We start from the raw sequence: 24,450 nt of genomic DNA, 5'->3' as shown, positions 1-24,450 counted from the left end.
GACTCCGCTTCTTTAAAATCATCACTAAAACATCAAACTTCTTCTGACACAGGTCTGAACACCCTGTATTTGTTTCATCTACTCCCCCCACAGGATTGGGGGTTCAGTGCTGGCTTTCCCCTCCCACTGATCCATCAGTCAGGCAGATTCCCCTGGGCTAACGTGTGGAGAGAACATTCGTGAAGCTGCGCTCGGCAGATGCCACGCTATTTGCACCAGTTTCTTCGCTGCCCCGCCTCCACATCTTCCTCCACTGAGAGCACAGCCATCCCCCCTTCTTCCCTCGGAGGATTCCTGACACTGTTTCCACCCCATACCCTTTGCTCACAAGTCAGCATTCAATGGCAGTTCACCAATCTGGCAGGAACTACAAGGGAGGTGATTTCTTTAATGTGAAAGGAAATTTACTTTTTTGGTTATAATTACCACTGTGGCGACGGAGGAGGGTTACTTTTTTCTTTGTGGCCTTCATATAACTTAATTTGGGGAACACTGTGACACTGTCATTGCCACGTTTCCCCTCTTTACAGGGATTAGGTGGGGGGCTTCCGTGGTGGTGCAGTGGTTAAGAATCCACCTGCCGATGCAGGAGACACAGATTCGAGCCCACGTCAGGGAAGACTCCACATGCCGCGGAGCAACTAAGTGCGTGTGCCACAACTATTGAGTCTGCGCTCTAGATCCCACGAGCCCCAACTACTGAGCCTGCGAGCCACAACTACTGAAGCCCGCGTGCCTAGAGCCTGTGCTGCGCAACAAGAGAAGCCACCACAATGAGAAGCCCGTGTACCGCAACGAAGAGTAGCCCCCGCTCGCTGCAACTAGAGAAAGCCCGCGCGCGGCAACAAAGACCCAACAGAGCCCAAAATAAAAATAAATGAAATTTAAAATATATATTTAAAAAAACAACAACTAAGTACATAGTCCACACCATCAAATGTCATAATTCCTCACTGTTGTGCCATAAACCCAGCCAGCACCCCCCCTCCCCCATGCTGAGTGCTCTTACACTTTATCCTGCAAGGTCTTAATTAACTATATCCTTCACTCACTAACATTTGTGCTGTTAACTGCTTATTTTAAATTTGCTGAAAGGAAAACTTGAAAACTGTAAAAAATTTTTAATCAAACTCACCCTTATACTTAAACCTCAAAGAAAGCTCACCTCTGTGACAGGGTGATGGTTAAGATGCATCCCAAATTCAGGAATGTAAAAAACAATTCGCCTGAGAAAATATGAAAGGTTTACACACATCAGTTCTTTATTGAAGAGGCAGTCCAGACCTATTTATATGTGCCAGATGCATTTATATATGCAGAACGGTAGGATGACAACATATGTAATGGCCCTGTCACCTTTTCAAATATTTACTGAAAATATACATTATACTAAGCTTTGCAGTCAGTGTAGGAAATCTTAGTAGTTGCCATTAAAACTAAGAGTACTTCCTGCACAAAATTATGCAAAATCTACCAGTTAATTCCTGTTATGCAGCATACTCATATACATCTAGAAAAATATGGCAAGAGTGCTGAGCAACAAAAATGGTAGACACTTGTGATTTTTAAAAACATTTTATGGAAGTGTAATATACATGCAGAAAAACACACAAAGCTTGAGTGCACAGAACACTCAGATATTCAGCACCTAGATTTAGAAACCAATTACTACCAGCACCAGATGAATGCTCCTTGTCAGCCTTGGCCAAGGCTACCCGCTATCCTGGTTTCTAACTGCATAGACAAGTTTTACCTGTTCTTCTACTTTACCTGTTTGCTTTTGTGTCTAGATTCCTTCATTTAGCATTCTTTGTGAAACTGAGCTGCTATTATTGCCTGTGCTTACTGCCCATTCATTCTCCTTGCCTTACAGCGTTCCGTGGTGGAAACACACCACTGACGTTCAAAGTTCTACTGCAGAGGTGCCTTCAGAGTTGTTTTTCTGAAGTTTTAGGTCATGAAAATTCTAGGACTTGTCCCCTGGTGGACATATACATGCACAGTGGACACATTCACGCATGTCTGCTAGGTTTGGGTTTGTTAAAAGGGTACAAACACAGGTTTGGCTCTAAGTGCCAGCTTTCCAAAACAATTCTATCAATGGGCAATACCAACAGGAGCGGAGGCAAGTTCCTGTTACATTCTTGCCAAATCTTACTTTTTCACGCTTTTCATTTTAACCACTTTAGAGGGTGGCAGGAGTGCCACATGGGGTTTTAAATCTGCCTTTTCCAAGATTATTAATAAAATTAACATACCTTTTCATATGTTTACTGGCCACATGGATAGCCTCTTTTTTTTTTTTTTTTTTTTTTTTTTGCGATACGCGGGCCTCTCACTGCCGTGGCCTCTCCCGTTGCGGAGCACAGGCTCCGGACGCGCAGGCTCAGCGGCCATGGCTCACGGGCCCAGCCGCTCCACGGCATGTGGGATCTTCCCGGACCGGGGCACGAACCCGCGTCCCCTGCATCGGCAGGCGGATTCTCAACCACTGCGCCACCAGGGAAGCCCAGGATAGCCTCTTTTATGCAGCGGATGTCCAAGTCTTTTGCCCATTTTTTTTTTTTCCTTGTAGATTTGTAGGTGTTTTTATTTTAGATCAAGGCTCAGCAACTATGTATGGCCTGCTGGCCAAATCCTGTCCTCCACCAGTATCTGTGAATAAAGTCTTACTGGGACACAGCCATGTTCATTCGTTTTTGTCTTATTTATGGCTTTCACACTACGACAGCAAAGTTGAGTAGTGTGAGTGAAACTGTGTAGCCCACAAAGCCCCAAATATTAATACTATCTGGCCCCTCACCAAAAACGTTTACCAAGCCCTCTTCTACACTCGATTTTGCTGCCATGTATTTGAATTGCAAATATCTTCTCCCCTCTGTGGTCTGCCTGTTCACTTTCTCAATGGTGGCTTTTTGAGAAACAGAAGTTCTTTAATGTAATATATTCAAATTAACAAGTTTTACTTTATGATTCAGTGCTTTCTGGGTCTTAAGAAGACTTTGCTTGCTGTAAGATTATAGTCTTCTTATAGCTTTATTATTTTACATTTCATACTTAAAACTGCACTCCACCTCAATTGATTTTTCTATTTTCTATTAAATTATGAAATTTAAATGATGACACAGCATTTAGTGGAAAGAACATCCTTTCCCACATTACGATGCATTATTTCCTTCACCAAAAGTCAGGTGACTGAATTACGTTTGGGTGTTTCTGGAATCTTTATTCTGTTCCACTGGTCAATTTGTTTATCTTTGTGCCATTACCACACTATCATAATTCCTATGGCTTTGTAACAGCTCTTGATATCTGGCACTATAAGTTCTCTAGTTCTGTCTATTCTAGAAGATAGTTTTGACTATTATTGGTCTTTTGAATTTCCACATGAATCTGAGAATTTTCATTGACAAAAACTTGCTAGGATTTTGATTAAGATTGCATTGAATATATGAATTAATTTGGGGGAAAACTGACATCTTTTTAAGATTGTCTTGGAATCCATGAACAGGATATATCCCTCTTACTGTTCTGTAATTTTTTTTTTCCCCTGGATACAATTCTTGAAAATACAGTGTTAGGTAATTTCCCCCCCAGGCACTTAAGGATTTCTGATATTACTGTAAGTGGTACTGTTTTAAAACTTTTCATTTTCTGTGTTCGTTGCTGGTATATTAAAAACCAATTTTTGCATGATGACCTTGTATGCGGGGATTCTGTTCAATTTACTCAATTCTAATTATCTGAATATACTCTAGAATTTTCTAGGTATAAAAGCATGTCATCTGCAAATAAAAGTTTTACTTCTTCTAATCCTTAAGCCTTTTCATTCTTTTGCTTCCCTTACTTTCCTGGCTAGGTCCTTCTACACAATACTGAATAAAATTAGTCATAGCAGATAACCTTGTCTCTTCTTTTGATCTTGGGAGAAAACTTTCAATATTTCACCATTTGATATGCTGTTTCTTGTAGTATAAGATACTCTTTATCCAATAAAGGAAGTTCCTTTCTATCCATAGTTTGCTGAGAACACAAATGGATGTTGATTTCACCACAAGTTTCCTGCATACTACTTTTCTTCAATGTGATATATTACAGTGATTGGTTTTTTTATTATTAAAATACCCTCACATTCCTGAAGTAAGATCCATTTGATCACTGTTTTACATTTTTTCCAGAAACGGTCTGTTTTGTTAGCCTAGGATTTGGTCATGTGACCACTATAAACGAGTTACTGATGATCATAATGAAATTAGCATGACTGGTTTAGATTACTCAGGATTTACCCTCTGTGTCTTGTGAATAGTAGATACCTAAACTCTCCCAGCAAGTAAAGAGGAGAGGAAGGACACTGAGGTTAATCAACAAAAAATGTCTGTTAGAAGCTTGCATTAGTTTGTTCCAAAATACTGCGAATAAGAGGCAGTGCACAAAATAATGACACTGTATTTGTATCAAATAAAAGCACAGGTAAAACTTCTGAATTACAAAATAGTGGCACACTGCACACTCAAACCTATTGGCGAAAAAACAAGAGTGGTAGGAGGGCTGGGCCTATGTTATAAAGCATGAGCAGTACAGCCATCCTTCACTGAACAGACTAGATTCCAAATCATCTATGCATAGTTTATGAAAATAGTATTTTTAAGTCTTTTTTGCTCAAATGTAGTTGGAAACTTTACAAAAGTCACTAGTTCCTCTCTTGATGAAGCACTCATTAAAAACCATTTGTAAATGCCTCTAAAGAACAGAAAACTATGTATTTAACTATTCTGTACCTATCAAACACCTCACCAACAATATATCCTACATTAGTACATTTTGCCATCTTAATACTCAAATAAGAATACTGCCTTTTCACAAATTATTCAAATCCAAACTTGCATAGAGTTGCATAGAATTAATCACATTTTGGAAACATGATAGAAACCGCCATATACACATTTAATGCTACGATCTTCATAATCAACTCCAGAAGATTTTAAAACTTCATTTTCTGCAATGAAGGTTTATTCAGAGCTGATAGCTTCTGATATCATTCCTAAAAACATCTGATTTTATATCAGAAATATGGCTTTTAGTATAACAATTTCCAAGACAACGTATTTTCCACATTCATCACTTTGACAGGTTTCGCCTTGGTATGATTCCCTGATATGTGAATACAATTGGAATCGAAAATAAATATTAAATATTTATAGAGTTTCACTCTTGTATAAACTGTCTAGTGTCCAATGAGTTGTAGGGTCTTGCTGAAGGCTTTGCTTCTTGTTGCAGTTTTAGGGATTCTTCTCTATGAAAATTCAGATTAGAATAAATCTAACACCTAAATGCTCTTCCTCATTCAGAAACATGAACTCTCAGACAGTGATATCTGACTCCCGACTGACTTCCCATACTCATTATGTGCAGAGGGTTTTCTAAAATGAGATCTGACTTCAGAGGAGCATTCCCATGTCAAGTACGTTCATATTCCCTCTCCTGTGAATTCTCTGATGGCTATTGAAGGCTGACCTGTGGTGGAACTTTTTCCCACATTCATTACATTCATAGGGCTTCTCTCCTGAATGAGTTCTATAATGCACAGTGAGGTATGACTTCTGAGAAAAGACTTTCCCACATTCGTTACATTCATAGGGCTTCTCTCCTGAATGGCTTCTATAGTGTACGGTGAGGTTTGACATCCGAGAGAAAACTTTGCCGCACTTACTACATTCATAGGGCTTCTCTCCTGAATGAATTCTATGATGTATAGTGAGGTAAGACTTCTGAGAGAAAAACTTCCCACATTCATAACACTCATAGGGTTTCTCTCCTGTGTGGACTCTTTGATGCCTAAAGAGGGATGAGTTATGGGAGAAGGTTTTCCCGCATTCGTTACATCCGTAGGGCTTCTCTTCTGAATGACTTCTATAATGTATAGTATAGTACGACAGCTCAGAGAACAATTTCCCGCATATGTTACATTCATAGGACTTTTCCCCTTTGGGAAGTGACTGGTGCCCATCGAAGGCTGAACTTTCAAGGATGGTTTTCCCACATTCACTACATTCATAGGGTTTCTCTCCTAAGTGAGTTGTGTGATGGTCGGTGAGATATGAGAACTTTCCACACTCACTACATTCGTGGGGTTTCTCATCTGTGTGTACTTTCCGATGTCTAATGAAGGCTGAGTTTAGATTGAAGGTTTTGCCACATTCATTGCATTCATAGGGTTTCTCTTCTAAATGACTTCTGTAATGGATAGTGAGGTATGACACCCGAGAAAAGAATTTCCCACATTCACTACACTGATACGGTTTCTCTCCTGTGTGTGTTCTCTGATGTGTAATAAGGGTGGATTTTCGGTAGTAGGATTTCCCACATTCATTACATTTATAAAGTTTCTCTCCCGTGTGTGTTCTCTGATGGTCGCTGAGGGCTGACTTGCGGGAGAAGGATTTCCCACATTCGTTACATGGATACGGTCTCTCTCCTGAATGGTTTCTCTGGTGTAAGGTGAGATGTGTCTTTTGGCAGAAGGTTTTCCCACATTCATTACATTCATAGGGTTTCTCTCCTGAGTGAGTCCTCAGGTGTTGAGTGAGGTGTAACTTCTGACAGAATGTTTTCCCACACTCATTGCATTTATAGGGCTTCTCCTCTAAGTGTGATCTCCGATGTACTGTGAGGGTTCCTTTTTGGCTGAAGGATTTTCCACATACGTTACATTCGTAAGGTTTCTCTCCTGTGTGAGCCCTCTGGTGTATAATGAATTTTGACTTTTTACAGAAGGATTTTCCACACTCACTGCATTCAAAGGGCTTCAATTCCATCTGTGATCTCTGGTATACATTAAAACTTGACATCTGGATGAAGTCTGATCCAGAATCATTCCAATCATAGGGCTTCTCCCCCATATAAGCTCTCTTATGAGTAATGAAAACAGCTTCATTGTCTAAGGCTTCTGTGCATTCATTATATTCAAAGGGTTTCTCCAAAATACTAATTTTCTGAATACTTTCTTCATTTTGAGAAAAGGCTTCCCCATTCTGATGAAATTCATAGAGTTTCTCTCCATGAAATGTTTTCCCACATTCACTACACTCATCAGGTTTCTTTCTTGCATAGCTTCCATCACTAATAATTAACTCTGAAGTAGATCCCAAAGTCTTTCCACATGAGACACAATTATGAGACATTAGGTTTGAAGGAACAAGGCTTATTTCCATGTTATAAGTTTTATCAAATGCAACCTCTCTCTCCTCAGTCAGGGTTCTGCTGTTGATAGAAACAGCTTGCCTTGAGCATTCGTCTTTATTTTCTTCGGCTCTCCCCATCAGGTCATCAACTTTCCAGACTTCTTCTAAAAAGGAATAAAATTAAACAAACCTTGTGAATCTGAACATACCAGTTATAGAATGGGAGCAGTACTCAAGGGCCTACTGTGGGCTTGACTCTGGCTTTAGGGTCAATCTCCAAAAATAAAAATAATTATCAGTGTATAATCCTCTTTCCCCCTTGATCTGTCATATAAGACAAACAGACAGACATGGGGGGTGGGGGGGATGGGGAAAGGATGAGAGCAGGATAGGACTCAGCAGTAGAAGAAAGAGTAAATTCACATTGAACACAAGTACCTTTGTTACTTTACAAATATGTTCAAAACTTTGGTAGGAAACATGAAATAAACCCAAGAAATGATGAGCAGAGGACAAAGTCACTGAAGGGGTCCCAGACTGAGGCTGAAATGGGAGGACTGAGATCAAGTGGGATTTGTGGGAGAGCAAGAACAATGACTGCATGTATAATCCAAGGAAATATTCAAGTGTGGATTATGTTTGGGAGAAACAGATTACAATGTATATTAAACTATATAATATCACTTCATACCAAGATTAGCATGGTAACATGCTCACTAACCTAGACCCTTCCAAAATTTTTGCCTTTCTATTTTGCACATAAATCCAAATAAGCATTCTAAATGCTCCAATTTCCTCATGTTTAGAGAAAGTCCCACAACCAGGGCTCCAACTCCCTTGCCCTGACTCACACTGACCTGTAAGGAGAGACCCAGGCACATAAATGTCTGAAAGAAATGTAAGTAGACCAATCTCTCCATAAGATCAGCTCTCTGGAGAGTCCTGTGGTCTCCTTTAACACTAAGTGACATGTCTACAACACAGTGCACTGTGGCTACAAGCACTGGGAGCCCAACTCCAATGCCTCATAGGCTGGGGGACCTGGGCAAGTTACCGAACTGTGTTGCAGTTTCACTCACCTGAAATGTGGACAAGAGCCCCTAAAACATAGGGCGGGGCAAAGACTATTGATACATTAGTTAGTACATGTTAATGCTTACAACAGTGACACAAAACAAATGCTCAGTAAGTTTTTCCATGAATTTTCTTTCAATCTGCTGACTTAAATTTACCAAAACCAGTCATGTTCCTGACATAATACTATAGCTTAAGTCTGAATACAAACAAGAGTTCCCATACTCTCAGGTTTCATTTGGTATAAAATCTTCAATATCAGATTTCTAAAGTAGCCCCTACAATATTAACTTTTATTTCCCTGTATTTTACATGTTTTTGGATCTTCTGAACTATGTTTAGTTGCTCTCATCCACATTCAACGCAACACTGACAGTTCTGGGCTCAAAAATCTACAACAATCTCTGTGCCCAAATACCAGCAGAAAAAAAAAGTTATCCTTTAATAGTAAAATTTTCATTACCTAGATTCACAATATATATTAAAACTAGCGTTGCACTCATCTTCCAAAAACATCTTCTGCTCCAGGAAGGCTGGGCCCTGCCCTGCTCAAGCCCAACCACAAGTCTGCACGTGCTCTTGTTCACTCAACCTGACTTCCAGCCTGGTATGTACTCAAAACCTAGCTAGGTTTCACGGGAAACCTTAAAATATTTATAAAGTCTCTTTCCAACTTTTTGAAGCTCTCCTTCCCTTAAATTTTAAAATAGCCTTAACACAAAGTTATGTATCATGTATTTGATTATGATCATTCCATGTGAAAGCTAATTTTAAACTAGCTCATGCAGCTGTGCTCTCCTTTCCTAACTCAAACCTCTGCTTGTCAAAAGTATGAACATACTTGCTATTTTAAAAAAATCTGTCCAATAGAAATTAAAGTAGTAGTTTCTAATCTGAATCAAATGGGGGCGCTTTCAGGTTAGACTCTAACCCCCAGCTGTTTTTCCAGAATCCACAGTTCAGAATAAATTCTCTCTCAAAGAAGCTCCTCAGTGAGTGAATGAAATATCTACTGAGTATCTTCTACATTTTACACAGAAAAGCAGAGTACTAAGACCCTTCCTTTTTGTAGGGTTATAATTCAGGTAGAGAAAGGAGCTCAAGCGACAAACACTTGCCATTACACATCAGAGTGCACAGTCCTGTGCTGACAACCACTACGTGGAGGGGATGTGAAGAGAAGGGAAAGAGTGGATGAAGACTGAGAAATGAGGGAAACTTCAAGCAGGAGGTGAACTTTTAAGGTCAAATTTAAAGGATAAAGTTCTAGAGATTCTGTTGGACAACAATGTGAATACAGTTAACACCACTGAACTGTTCACTTAAAAATGGTTAAAATGGTTAAATTTTATGGTTTTTTTAATAAACTACAACTAAGGAAGGAAAGAAGGGAGAACAGAGGGAAAGAAGATGTAACATCTAGGTGAGCAGAGGGACAATGACAGTTTGAATGGAAGACATTTAGAAATCTAGAGCAGGCGGCTGGGGGGGGGGGCGGTGCGGAGGAGAGGGGTTGAATCGAGAAAAAAAAGAAAAGAAAGAAATCTAGACCAAATGGCATTTGACAAGAGTTGGGGGAAACAGGACATTCATTTTGATATGCAACATTGCACCACACTGTGGGGCATTGAGGAGAATTTAAATTCCACTTAAGAAACAGAATAGTTACAGGCTTATCTTCTGAGCCTAGTGATAAGATCAACTGGATGTTTCCAATGAACAGATTTTGCAATTTCCAAATAGGATTCACTGTAATCCAGGTATGTATGAGAAAATACTGTTTATACCAATGTCAAAAGAACCTGAGAATATGCAGAAAAATTTTAAGGCATTTCATAAAAGACAAAAAACAGGAACAAGACAGAAAAGACAAGTACAACATAATAAATTAAGGGACTTGGGGAAGATGCACAGAATTCATGGTTTGGAAAGGTCATAGTTTATCATCAGATGTGCTAAGGAAGAAGGAAGTGGACGATCCTTCCTGTGCTATTGTTCTGTCAGGTGAGAGTTAAAGAGGCTACAGGTTACAGATGTCGGGTATCAATTTGGATGAGCAACATAAATAAAAAAGTCTTCAAAGTTGAGGGTAGATGAACCCTTTTATGGGACACAAAGAAGACTAAAGAAGTGGAAGACAGGTCCCAGGGGCTCCTGAGGAGGCCAGAGAAGAATGGGAATTCACTGATGAAATAAACTCGGCCTGAACCTCTGCTGCCAACACGGGGATGAGCAGACAGACGGGACAGGAAGGAGCACTTGGGAGAGAAGACGGCCCAACTCGCGCTGTGTCACCGAGTCACCGAGGAGGGGCCTGAGGGACGCTGACCAGTGCACCCACGGCGAGGAGGGGCCGACCCACAGGTGTAGGGAGGGGACCACGCTGGGTGTCTGAGGGCCTAGAGGGGGGCATGAAACTGGGGCGGGACACAAGCTGGAGGCGTTTCACAGCAGGGAAGGAAAGAACATGGAAGATAAAAAGAATGACCAGGAAAAGTCTCCAGTTAACTTTTCTGTCAGACTTTTTTTTTTTTTTTTAATTTTATTTTATTTTTTTTTTGCAGTATGCGGGCCTCTTACTGCTGTGGCCTCTCCCGTTGCGGAGCACAGGCTCCGGACGCGCAGGCCTAGCGGCCATGGCTCACGGGCTTAGTTGCTCCGCGGCACGTGGGATCTTCCCGGACCAGGGCACGAACCCGTGTCCCCTGCATCGGCAGGCGGACTCCCAACCACTGCGCCACCAGGGAAGCCCTCTGTCAGACTTTTGAGTGCCTGAAAACAAAGGAATTCTGTGATAATAGTGAGGTCAGTCACGGACAGTATGAGAAGAAGAGGGAGTGAGTGCACCCTCAGTCCTAGAAGACGTGGAAATCCTGTAAAACGTGAGCCCGGTGCAAAAGCAGAAAGGGAGCGTGCGCATACGTGGTGGAGGGCGAGTGCTGTTGGTGCCGGGAGGTGAGACTGAGGGCATCTGTGGTCTCTCCGGAGGACCAGAGCGACCATTTACAAAGTCACACTCCGCCACCTCACCTGGGTGAAACTGCCGTGGGAACTCGCCGTCCGCCGCTACCCAGGGCTCCTCTCCCTGCTCCAACTTGAGGATCACGTTCGGTTTGGCGCTGTCGTACCCTGTGGGTGACAAAGAGCCAGCTTGGGCCTGCTGCTCGGCTCTGGGTCTCTGAGTAGGAGGTGCTGCCTCAGAGGCCACAGAATAAAGCGTCTATCTTGCACCTAATCAAAATCAGAACCTTGTGATCGAGAAGCAAATAGACAAATACTTTATCTGGTGCCCACAAAGAATTAAACAGTCTCATCACTGATTTCTTTGAAGTCAGGCATAAAATCCTTAAACTGGAAGCCCCCGCGGAGCAGGAACTCAGAAAGCAGGCTCTCCTCACCCACGGAGACCAGGTGGCTGTAGTTCTCCAGCATCACGTCCCGGTAGGTTGTCTTCTCATCAGGGTCCAGCTGCTGCCACTCCTCCTGGGTGAAGTCCACGGCCACGTCCGTGAATGACACTGGCCCCTGCAATGGCACCGTGATGGGAACTGGGTGACGCGGAGAAGACTTAGGGGGGCAAGAGCTCACCCAGCTCACCGGGAAAGTCAACTGCGGACCCTGAAAACCTCACTGTTGTTACAGATCGTGGGAGGAAAACAAGCCGTATTAGAAACACACTGCCTTTGGGTTCCTTAATGTGTCAAACGAACCAGCCAAAAAAACCTCTCAAACCAAAAAAAAAAAAAAAAAAAAAGAGCTCCAATTTTGCAACTGAAGTATCTGAGTTCTGGGGACATACGTTAATGAACCACCACTCCTGCTCTCACTCAAAGAGCTCACAGCCCGGCGAGGAGACACTGGCTAAGTGAACACGGGCATTTCTCTCCTTGTCGCTCTGCTGGCTGGGCCTCGTCCCCCTACCTTCTCATGCTGGCGCGGCCCAGGACTTGGGCCATCCCAGTTCAACTTTTTCATCCTCTGGCCCCTCCATTCTTACAGCCGGCTACCTGGAGCCACCTGCTTGGCTAAGTTTTCTAGTACTTCCTTCACGCGGTCTCTTAAACATCTCATCGTGGCGGCAATGAAAATTTGTTGCTTGAAAGACTGCCCGAGGTAGTATCAGAGTGACACATACGAGGTGGAGCGTAGCGGTCTAACACGAGAGAAGGAAACTATTTTAATTTTATGTTGGCAGGCTAGGCTCCGCAGGCTCAGCTGGGTGTTCCACAGGATTCAGGGGAAAGAAGAGGACGCAGTGTAAAAAGTACCCACGGCAAAACCTGCAGCAGCACCATTATTTAAGAGGTTGGCACAGGGCAGAGACCAAGAGGGCACTTTCTCGAGGGCAGCTTTTGGACGAGTTGCCTCTAATTCAAGAGAGTAAACAAACACATGCAAGTATTGGGTTGGCCAAAATGTTCGTTCAGGAAACCCAGACAAACATTTTGGCCAGCCCAATACTTTCCTGCCTCAAAAACAAGACAAAAACCCCAAAAGCCCACTTCAAAGAAATAGAAAAGTCATGTTCTCATAAGAGCACTGGGACACAGAAGTTACCAACAGCAGGAATTTTGTTGAGGAGATTCTTGATTTATCGAGTAGAGCAGATGAGAAACCAGGACCACGGAACACACTCACACAGAGGCAGAGGCGGGATTGCAGCAAAAGTGACAGCAGGCTTGCCACCAGAGCCCTGGAAAATCTCCAGGCCCATCAAGAGGGCCTGGGGTTCCTGCAGCAGTAGAGGGGCTGGTTGACACAGGAATGACTCACACAGTCAACCAAGCAGCTTGAGAGGCTTCCTGTTCTCATCGCACAGAGCAGCCAGGCCCACTCAGACTGTGCCAACTGCCCCCTAGCCGTGGGCTCGGGGGCCAGAGCTGGAGCGGTACCACTCTTCAGACCCCTGCAATGAGGGTGATCACACATTCACTGTCCAAGTGGGAAACTGCTGTCTGGGACAAAGGGTAAACCTGACACGACACCAGGAAAGGAGGCGCAACCCAAGACTATGTCAGGCACGTCTGGACAAAGAGCCAACTGTTCCCATGTTGGACACGGACGTTTCTCCTAAAGCAGCTCTTAGAAGACTACTCTCACCATAAAGCACCTGAGCAACTTAACCTCGTCTGCCGACTTTTGCCACCAGTTCAAAATGCAGTGGTGCCCGCAGGTCCTGTGCCACAGAAGACACAGTCAGCGAGGAATAAGGGAGACCATGAAATGGGAGAAAATATTTGCACATCACGTATCTGCTAAGGGGTCAGTATCTAGAATATATAGAAGGAAACCATAAACAAGATGAAAAGACAGCCCTCGGAATGGGAGAAAATATTTGCAAATGAAGCAACCGACAAGGGATTAAAAGCAGCTCATACAGCTCAATATCAAAAAAACAAACAACCCAATCAAAAAATGGGTGGTGGGGCTTCCCTGGTGGCACAGTGGTTGAGAATCTGCCTGCTAATGCAGGGGACACGGGTTCGAGTCCTGGTCTGGGAGGATCCCACATGCTGCGGAGCAACTGGGCCCGTGAGCCACAACTACTGAGCCTGCGCATCTGGAGCCTGTGCTCCACAACAAGAGAGGCCGCGACAGTGAGAGGCCTGCGCACCGCGATGAAGAGTGGCCCCCGCTCACCACAACTAGAGAAAGCCCACGCACAGAAACGAAGACCCAACACAGCAAAAATAAATTAAAAAATTTTTTAAAAAATGGGTGTAAGAACACATGAAAACATGCTCAATATCACTAATTGTTAGAGAAATGCAAGTCAAAACTACAATGAGGTATCACCTCACACCGGTCAGAATGGCCATCATCAAAAAATCTACAAACAATAAATGCTGGAGGGCTTCCCTGGTGGCACAGTGGTTAAGAATCCGCCTATCAATGTAGGGGACACGGGTTCGAGCCCTGGGCCAGGAAGGTCCCACATGCTGCGGAGCAACTAAGCCCGTGCGCCACAACTACTGAGCCTGCGCTCTAGAGCTCACAAGCCACAACTAGAGAATCCCACGCACCTAGAGCCCGTGCTCCACAAGAGAAGCTACCGCAACCAAGAGTAGCCCCCATTCACCACAACTAGAGAAAGCCCACGCACAGCAATGAAGACCCAATGCAGCCAAAAATAAATAAATAGAATAAATTTTTAAAAAATTTAAAAAAAACAATAAATGCTGGAGAGGGTGTGGAGAAAATGGAACCCTCTTACACTGTTGGTGGGAAGGTAAATTGATACAGTCACTATGGAGAACAGTATGGAGGTTCCTTAAAAACTAAAAATAGAACTACCATATGACACAGCAATCCCACTCCCGGGCATATACCTGGAGAAAACCGTAATTCAAAAGGATACATGCACCCCAATGTTCACTGCAGCACTATTTACAACAGCCAGGACATGGAAGTAACCTAAATGTCCATCAACAGAGGAATGGATAAAGAAGATGTGGTACATATATACAATGGAATATCACTCAGCCATAAAAAGCAACAAAATTGTGCCATTTGCAGAGAAGTGGATGGACCTAGAGACTGCCAGACAGAGTGAAGTCACAAAGAGAAAAACAAACATGATATCGTTTATATGTGGAATCTAGAAAAATGATACAGATGAACTTATTTGCAAAGCAGAAATAGACACAGATGTAAAGAAAGTATGGATACCAAGGCGGTAGGGGGAGATAGGATTGATTGGGAGATTGGGATTGACATATATACACTACTATGTATAAAATAGAGAACTAATGAGAACGTACTGTATATCACAGGGAACTCTGCTCAATGCTCTGTGGTAACCTAAGTGGGAAGGAAATCCAAAAAACAGGGGATATATGTATACGTATACCTGATTCACTTTGCTGTACAGAAGAAACTAACACAACACTGTAAATTTATACTCCAATAAAAATTAATTTTAAAAATATCTAGAATATACAGAGAACTCCTAAAACTCAACAACAAAAACAGCAACTTTAAAACAGGCAAATCGAAATAAATAAAATAAAATTTTGAAAAATGGGCAAAGCACTTGAATAGACATTTCTCCAAAGAAGTTTTACAAATGACCAATAAGCATATGAAAAAGATGCTGAACTTCACTAATAATTAGGGAAATGAAAAATCAAAACTATGAGATACCACCTCATACCCATTAGGATGGCTCCTATCAAAAACTGAGAAAATTACAAGTGTTGGAGAAATTGGAACCTTTGTGCACTGTTAGTGAAAATGTAAAATGGTGCAGCTGCTGTGGAAAACACCATGGTGGTTCCTCAAAAAATGAAAAACCGAATTAACATATGATCCAGCAATTCCACTTCTGGGTCTATACCCCCCAAAAATGAAAACAAAGACTTAAAGAGGTATCTGTATACCTAGGTTCACAGCAGCATTATTCACAATAGCTAAAATGTGGGAATAACCCAAGTGTCCATCGATGGACAGATGGTTAACAAAATGTGAGATACATACACAGTGGAGTATGATTCAGCCTTAAAAAGGCAGGAAATTCTGACATCTGCTACCACATGAACGAACTTTAAGGACATTAAGCAGAGTGAAATGAGCCAGTCATGGAAGGACAAATACTGTAGGATTCCGCTTAGATGAGGTATTTAGTCAAAATCCTAGAGACAGAGAGTAAGATGGTGGTTGCCAGGGGCTGGGGAGGGAGAAATGGGAAGTTAGTGTTTACCGGGGGCAGAGTGTCAGTTCTGGAAGATGAGAAACACTCTCGAGGTGGATGGTGGTGATGACTGCACGACATTATGAATGGCCTTAATCTCACTCTACTGTACACTTAAAAATGGTCACCTTAACACTACTGTACTGTACACTTAAAAATGGTTAGGATGGGTGGGTGAGAGGGAGACGCAAGAGGGAGGAGATATGAGGATGTATGTATCCATATAGCTGATTCATTTTGTTATAAAGCAGAAACTAACACACCCTTGTAAAGCAATTATACTCCAATAAAGATGTTTAAAAAAAAGGTTAGGATACTAAATTTATGTTATGTGTATTTTACCACAAAAAAAAAGTGGAAGGAAAAAACATGCAGTGATGCCTCTCTAATTACACATCCCTACCCACTCCCTTACAGAGCTTCTGCAGCCATCCCCTCCACAAAGAAAAGAGAAATGAAATGGGGTCGTGGGTTGAGTATGTTCACATCCGTTATTAGTAATTATTCTCTCAAAAAGTGAAATTAAAAAATTAAGAATCATCAGCGAATCGAGAAAACAACATAAATAAAGGATAAGCATCAGGATGAACAACTCAACAATGACTGAACCAAATTCACAAAGGAGACAACTTGCATTTGTGTCTACTGATCTATACTTTTTAATAAATTAAACAGGATATTGCTTCCAGAAAATGAGAACATTCTGCTAAGAAAAAGCCACTGGAGAATACTTAGAAATTAAAGACTGGATTGTTGAATTTAAAAAAAATCATCAAGTAAGAAGCTTGAATAATAAATGGGACATAGAATAGATAACTTAGGAAATCTCTCTGAAGACAAGAAATTGAAATGATGAAATTTTGAGATTTTGAAGCCAGATCCAACAGATTCAACATTTTCAGAAAGAGATTATAGAGGATGAACAAAAAATCATCAAAGGCAGAACGGAAAATGATTCCTGAGGTGAAGATCATAAAAATAAATACACAAAACAAAACAAAACATCATCAAAAGGGGCCATATAATCTGCAAAGAAAAATACTGGGGAAACAAACAGATCAAGAAATTTCCTGATAAAACATCCAAAATTTAAAAATTAGAGGGAACTCCCCGGTGGTCCGATGGTTGGGACTTGGCGCTTTTGCTACGGGGGCCCGGGTTCAATCCCTGGTCGGGGAGCTGGCATCTCGCAAGCTGCACAGCCAAAAAAAAAAAAAAAGGCGGCGGGGGGGGGGGGATCCTAAAAAGTTAGAGGGAAAAAAATACACTAGTTACCCTGGCAACTGACATTCTAATTCTCAACCAAGAGAAAACAATGGAGAACGCCCACAACTTTTAAAGAAAAAGGATTTTGAACCTAGAACTGTACACCAAGCCAAACTATCATTTAAGCCTAAAGACACTATAAAGGTATTTTCAGAAGAGCAAGACAATTTTTGCTGAAGGAAACAGTTGCCTTAAAACAGTCAGTGACATACTCCACCGAAACCCAAGAGCTCCAACAAAGACGAACACGGGGATGTAGAAAAACCTCACTGAACGACCAGCAAAATGGGTTCTCAGTTGTTGGAAGGAGCACTTGTTGGGACTGTAAACATTTAACTTGTATTTTGGAAAGGAAGTGCTCAGTAAACACGTTCTATTATCCTATTGTTTATACAGGGATTCCACCCACTGGTACAGCCACATCTGTGCAGGTCTCACAGCTGAGATTCCCCCAGAGAGCCCAAGATTATCCCAAGGCAAGCCAAGTGAGCTTCAACATCACCTACAGGAAGTAATAACCTTCTGGGTTAAGGCAGTCCAGAAGGCGAGAAGTGGCAGGGGTCAGAAGACTGATCAATCCAGCACATAAGTTAAATTACATAACAAAATTGCTTCTATCAAATAAAGATGTTAAAAAAATTGCTTCTATCGACACAAGTATCCAAAATGAAACATTAGCAAACAAAATCCAATACCACATTGAAAAGAAAATATGTAATTATCTAAACAGGACTTATTCCAAGCATATAGACCGGTTTAATATCTGGAAATCCATTAATACAATATGCCATTATAATGTAGCTAAGAAGAAAAATCTTACATTTCCGAAGATGCTGAAAAGACCTCTGACAATATTCAAACGCATACCTAATTAAAAAAAAAAACTCAAGAAAATAGGAACTGATGGATACTTCACCAACATGAATACACCTACGTATACACATACTCATACCCTAATGTGCACAGTACGTGTGATACATATACACACGGGTACATACATACACTTTGTTAAGTCTAGACACAAACACATATCTATGCTTCAGTCCTCTTAGTTCCAAAGTCAGGAGTTACTTAATGGGTAAACAATACACACATTCTCACAAAGATTAGAAACAAGGCAAAATGCTCATTATCTCCAATCGGAGAAAACAATTAAAGGCCTAATAATCAATAAGAAAATGTGAAACTATTTCTATTCATAGATGATATACTATACCTAGAAAACTCAGAGAATCAACAATGGAACCAAATCAATGAAAAGAACTCTGTTAGGTAACATAATATATAATCAACACACATAAAAGCAACAGCCCTCATTACGTAAAAAGGAGTAAAAAGATGTAATTCAAGTGTACACACAGTTTACAATAGCAACACAAAAAAACTCGTAATAAGAAATATACAAAATCTACACTAGAAAAATTTGAAAACACTCCTGAAAGACAGAGTAGACCTGAACAAATGGAATGATTCTCCTTGTTCTTGGACACACTGTGAACCACAATAAAACTAGGCATGCCTTCACCAAGATGCATCAAAATCAAATGGCTAAAAACTAGTGATTAAAAACAAATAAATAAAGACACGTTATATACAGAGGAACAAAGATGAGGGTGACATCAGATTTCTCTTGGAATCAATGTAAGCAAGAAGCCAGTGGAGGAACACATTTAAAGTATTGGAGGATTAAAAAAACCCAGCAATAATCTCTTTAAAAGTGAAGGCAAAATAAAGATATTTTCAGACATACAAAAGTCGTAAGAATTCATTATCAACTAGAAGAAATGTTAAAGGAAGTCCTTCAGGCAGAAGGAAAATGACAGCAGATAAAAACGTGGATCAGATGTGGATCACACAACAGAATGAAGCACCAGAAATGGTAACCATGTGTTTTCTCTCATTATTTAAATCTCTTTAAAAGATTAATTAAAAATGACAATGTATCGGGAATTCCCTGGTGGTCCCGTGGTTAGAACTCAGAACTTGAACTGCAGGGGCCCAGGTTCAATCCCTGGTCGGGGAACTGAGATCACACTAGCCACTCGGTTTGACAAAAAACAAACAACAACAAAAAACCCAATGTATTGTGGGATTGGTATCACCTGCAAAAATAAGATGCAACAACAGTAATAAAGACCAACATGGGAGAAATGGAACTGCAGCTAAGTGATCAGGCATATTACTTGAAGATAAACTATAATACATTAAAGCTACATACTATAAACACTAAAGGACCCACTAAAATAACAAGTGTTATGGCTAATAACCCAACAAAGGATATAAAATGGAATCACAAAAAAATAGTCAATCAAACAGAAGGAAGACAAAGAAGATGGGACAAATAGAAAATAAAGACAACAGACTATCACCTAACTGGTTGTATCAATATTCACTTTACAAGTAAATGGTCTAAACATCCCAGTTAATAGACAGAAATTGTCAAACTGGATAAAAAAAACAAGACCTAACTATATGCTGTCTCCAGTGCTGTACTTTACATATAAAAATGCAAATAGGTTAAAAGTAAAAGGACACAATAAGACACTGCACACCAACACTTCTCAAAAGAAAGCTGGAGTGGCTTTAGAAGTATCAGAGATTCCATTTCACGGCACCGACCATTACCAGGATAAAGGAGGCCAATTCACAACAATAAGGTGGTTAATTCATCAAGAGGACCTAATAATCTTAAATGGTTAGGTATCTTTCCACAAAATTCATGAAGCAAAAACTGACAGAACTGCAAGGAGAAACGGACAAAACACAATCACAGATTTCAATTCCCCCTCTCTCAGGACTCCCGGGACAAGTCGGCAGAAGGTTAGCAAGGATATGGTGCACCTGCCGATCATTCCCAACTTGATGTGACTGACATTTAGAGAGCACTCCACCCACCGAGAGCAGAACAGGCAGCCTTCTCAAGTGCACGTGGAACTTCTCCGAGAGAGACCCCATTCTGGGTCATAAATCTTAAAAGAGTCATTACTTATGCAGTGTTCCTGCCGAAAAATCACCATCTAAATCTATGAAAAAACATCGGGAAACATAAAGTCAAAGAATTCTACAAAATAATTGGCCTGTATTCTTCAATTACTATAATGGCATTGAGAAACTATTCCATATTAAACAGACTTAAAAAGCATGGAAACTAAATGCAATTCATAATTCCGGACTGCTTCCTCCATCAAAAATTAAAAAATTGCTATAAAGGGAATTACTGGGAAAACTGACAAAACTGTAAGTTGGATGACTGGATGAACTGTAGATTAAGGTATTATATCAAGGGGGCTTCCCCGGTGGCCCAGTGGTGAAGAAGCCACCTTGCAATGCAGGGGACGTGCCCGTGAGCCATGGCTGCTGAGCCTGTGCGTCCGGAGCCTGTGCTCCGCAACGGGAGAGGCCACAACAGTGAGAGGCGCACGTACCACAATGCAGGGGACGTGGGTTCGATCCCTGGCCAGGGAACTAAGATCCCACATGCCGCAGGGCAACTAAACCCATGCACCGCAAGTACTCAGCTCGGGCACCTCAACTAGAACCCTCGTGCCGCAAACTACAGAGCCCACACGCTCTGGAACCGGAGCACCACAGCTAGAGAGCCGACACGCCCTGAAGCCAGTGTGCCACAACTAGAGAAGAGAAAACCCCCATGCCACAACTAGAGAGAAGCCCACGCACCACAACAAAGAGCCCGCTCACCACAACTAAGACCTGACGCCGCCAAAAATAAATAAATAAATAAAAAATAAATAAATAAAAATAAAGTATTATATCAGGAACTTGCCTGGTGGTCCAGTGTGTACGACTCCCAATGCAGGGGGCCTGGGTTCGATCCCTGGTTGGGGAACCAGATTCCCGCATGCATGCCACAACTAAGAAGCCTGCATGACGCAACTCAGAGTCTGCATGCCGCAAATAAGACACGGCACAGCCAAAATAAATAAATTTAAAAAATTTTTGAAACAATAAATAAAGTATTGTATCAATGTAAATTTTCCTGAATTCAGTTACCTCTGGCAAGCATACATAAGAAAATATTCTTGATCTTAGGAGATACAACTGAGACATTACAGGGTAAAGGGGCATGACACACACTCTCAAACGGTTCAGAAAAAAATATATGTTAAAACTAAAAAAACTGCAATGCAGTCAACACAATTCAAGGTTAATCAACTGCAACATATGGGCTCTATTTGTATCCTCGTTGAAAAGAAAAAACTGAAAAACATGTAGAAAATTGTAAAACTTTGAACACTGATATTAAGGAAAAATGGTATTGTGGGTTATCCCCACCCACTTTTTAAAAGACTCATTATTGTTTAAATATACATACAGAAATACAAGTGAGTTTTTTCTAAAGGATTTTGAAAAGAATATTTGTTTTTTATTTAAAAAAGAATATTTATTTTTAATTAATTAATTAATTTTATTTATTTATTTTTGGCTGCGTTGGGTCTTCGGTGCTGCGCACAGGCTTTCTCTAGTTGCGGTGTGAGCAGGGGCTACGCTACTCTTCGTTGTGGTGCATGGGCTTCTCATTGCGGTGGCTTCTCCTGTTGCGGAGCATTGGCTCTAGGCACGCGGGCTTCAGCAGTTGTGGCACACAGGCTCAGTAGTTGTGGCTCGGGGGCTCTAGAGCGCAGGCTCAGTAGCTGTGGCGCACGGGCTTAGCTGCTCTGCGGCACGTGTAATCTTCCCAGACCAGGGCTCAAACCCGTGCCCCCCGCACTGGCAGGCGGATTCTTAACCACTGCGCCACCAGGGAAGTCCCAAATGAATTTTTTTTAAAGCCAAGAAAAGGGAGACTCCATGAGTTTGGCAGTAACAGATGTCAAAGGCAGGTGGATGGTCAGGAGAGGTAAGGACCTAAAAATGTCCACTGGATTTGACTATGATTTGGTCACTGCTAATCTTTACCAACAGATTCAGGAGAGCGGTAAGGACAAAACCAAGACACCAAGAATTGAAATGGGAATGGGAAGTGAAAACACTTCTACTGGAGAATATCTGTCTGTACTGTGTGCTGTACAACCCCCCAAAAACACACTAACAGAAATATCTGAAGGATGAGCAGGCCATTCCATGATTTAGGTTTTAGCCTTGGACTAAATAGTAAAAATGTAAACAGGTCTACTTGGATCACAATATTTTGGAGCCTGGAAAAATCACAGGCACCAAGTTCCCATTGGGCAGTAGGCCCACTGCTAAGATACACAATAAGTCTAAGCCATATACTGAAATGATTTGATGCCTGTTGTTAGGAGAGCTATCCACAATTGTTTCAACTTCAACAAACAAATTTTTCCAGGTCTTAGGAAATCTTTGAAACCCACAAGTAACAAAAATGCTTTCTTCTTATAGTCAACACAAATCACACGATGGATGGTATTTTCCTTTTTCTATAACTGTCAAGAACATGAGTCATATTTGCAGCTCAATTCCAGTAGCCTTAAAGCATCACACTACCTGTATGTGTGAACTTGACAACAACGAGGTGCCCACCCTGACTCTGTAACGACTGTATTTTATGTGATAACGTCTTTTACCTATTTCTACCTTCACATTTTAAAATGTGGAACTTTATAAACCTCCTAAAATTCATTACAAAACAAAGTGGGGGAATAAATACACCGACAGGAAAACTCACCTGGGATTCATTCATTTTCTGCTGCTCTTGGAAAGATCGTAGACTGTAAACGGTGGACCTAGAGGAAGGGAAGCAAGTAACTGAAGTGCTGAGTAACCTGACCTGCCCAGGCAGGAGCCTCCTGCATCAGGGCCATCGAAGAAAGTCCAATAAAATGACACCCTATGGACATTCAGAAGAGGCTAAAAGGGTCCTACAAGAGAAACACACACCTGTACCTATCCAACTCCAACACGATCAAGTTACTCTCATTGGTAAATATGAACAGTGGCTGTTTCAAAGAGTTAAATAAAAAATGCAAATAAAAAAATTTCCCTGTGACACTACTTAAGTATTTTCTTATTGTCTCTTTAAATTGATTAAAATCAAAGATTCCACAGTAAGGGAGAATGTAAGCTCTCAAAAGTGGGATAAACGTGCATCAAGGCACCGCACTGTTTGTAAATCATCTGACTCAATTTGGTAACCGCTGTACTTATGAGTGTTTTATTATGAAACTGACTTTAAGTGGACAGAACACCTGCCCTAGGAGCTTGGAGCCCTGTTGGCGACCCCACGTGCACACCCGGTGAGGATCTGGGACAAGTCACCTCCCTTCTCAGGCCCAATCTCTTCCTTCCTCAGCCGAGGCAGCAGGACAAAAGCCTCGCACACTCATCCTGCACGAACTACACTGTGCGACTCCACAGGGCACAACCCAGAGGGGCAGCGGACGCTCAGACAACCAGGGTGCTGATGGGCCTTGCGAGACACGTGCGAGATCCCGACACGGCGACAGGAGGACGACGACGAGGAGGATCGCGGTTGGAGGCAGGCGTGGACGCGGCACGTCCCGGCCGAGCCTCTGGCCCCTGCTGCCCCAGGACACCCGCAACTCACAAGTCCCAGGGGAGTCCCATCCGGAGCAGCCGGCCCTGTCCTCCAGCCCGGCCCCTCCACCTCCGGGAAGCGGTCAAACCCTCCCGGTCGCTCTCCCGCGGGGGCCAGGCCGGGTTCCAACGAGCCCCGCAGGGTACACAACCGCCTGCAGGCACGCAGACGCACCACCTACCCCGTCGGGACTCGCTGACCGGCCCCGGGCTCCCGAGGTTCCGGGCCGGGGGCTGCTCCTCCGGCGCGCTCCTCTCCCGGAGTCCCCCCTCTCCACCTCCCGAAGCCACTGGGCCCGAGGATCTGGCTCTGGGCCTACGGGACAAGCTCCCTTCAGGCCCACGTCCCTCCCGGGGCCTCGCTGTGCAGCGCGCGGCAGACGGTCTGGCACTGCGCCGCCGCCGCCCGCACGGCCCCTCCGGCCCAGCCCGCGGACTCCGGAGCTGGGGCTCGGGGGTCCCCGTTCCAGCCTCTGCCCGGCCCACGCGAACCCTCGCCCACACAGCCCGCTCCCTCTGGGTGCCGGCCGGGCCAGACGGCGTCCAACCCTTCAGGCCCCGAAATCCTCGCCCACCGGAGGCCAGAGCCTGGGAACGAAAGCAAGCGCTGACCTGGGCACGGATAGGAAACGAGAGCGGCGCGGCGCAGCGGCAGTGCGCGTGCGCAAATACGCACACAGGATGAGGAGCACCAGCGCTGGAGGACGACGGAAATCCTCCTGC

The 24,450-nt window shown here is 42.7% G+C and overlaps 1 protein-coding gene across 4 annotated transcripts; it reads right to left on the bottom strand.

Annotated features, from left to right (window-relative positions):
* Positions 1-1,237: 1,237 nt before the first annotated feature.
* Positions 1,238-24,450, bottom strand: RBAK (RB associated KRAB zinc finger). 4 transcript variants are annotated; one of them, XM_067012429.1, is made up of 6 exons: positions 24,340-24,450; positions 23,910-24,043; positions 22,859-22,916; positions 11,654-11,780; positions 11,286-11,384; positions 1,238-7,345 (listed from the first exon to the last, which is right to left on the bottom strand). In XM_067012429.1, the coding sequence occupies exons 3-6, from the start codon at positions 22,871-22,873 to the stop codon at positions 5,439-5,441; spliced, it is 2,148 nt and encodes a 715-aa protein (XP_066868530.1). In that variant the 5' UTR covers positions 22,874-22,916; positions 23,910-24,043; positions 24,340-24,450; the 3' UTR covers positions 1,238-5,438. The 4 variants fall into 4 exon arrangements, with proteins under 4 accessions (XP_066868530.1, XP_066868531.1, XP_066868532.1 ...); XM_067012430.1 differs by having other exon boundaries at positions 24,303-24,340; XM_067012431.1 differs by lacking the exon at positions 23,910-24,043.

This window comes from Kogia breviceps, chromosome 14, assembly GCF_026419965.1.
Source record: "Kogia breviceps isolate mKogBre1 chromosome 14, mKogBre1 haplotype 1, whole genome shotgun sequence".
Taxonomy (NCBI): domain Eukaryota; kingdom Metazoa; phylum Chordata; class Mammalia; order Artiodactyla; family Physeteridae; genus Kogia; species Kogia breviceps.
The sequence above is the reverse complement of the archived record's forward strand: the minus strand, read 5'-3'. Positions and strand labels throughout refer to the sequence as shown.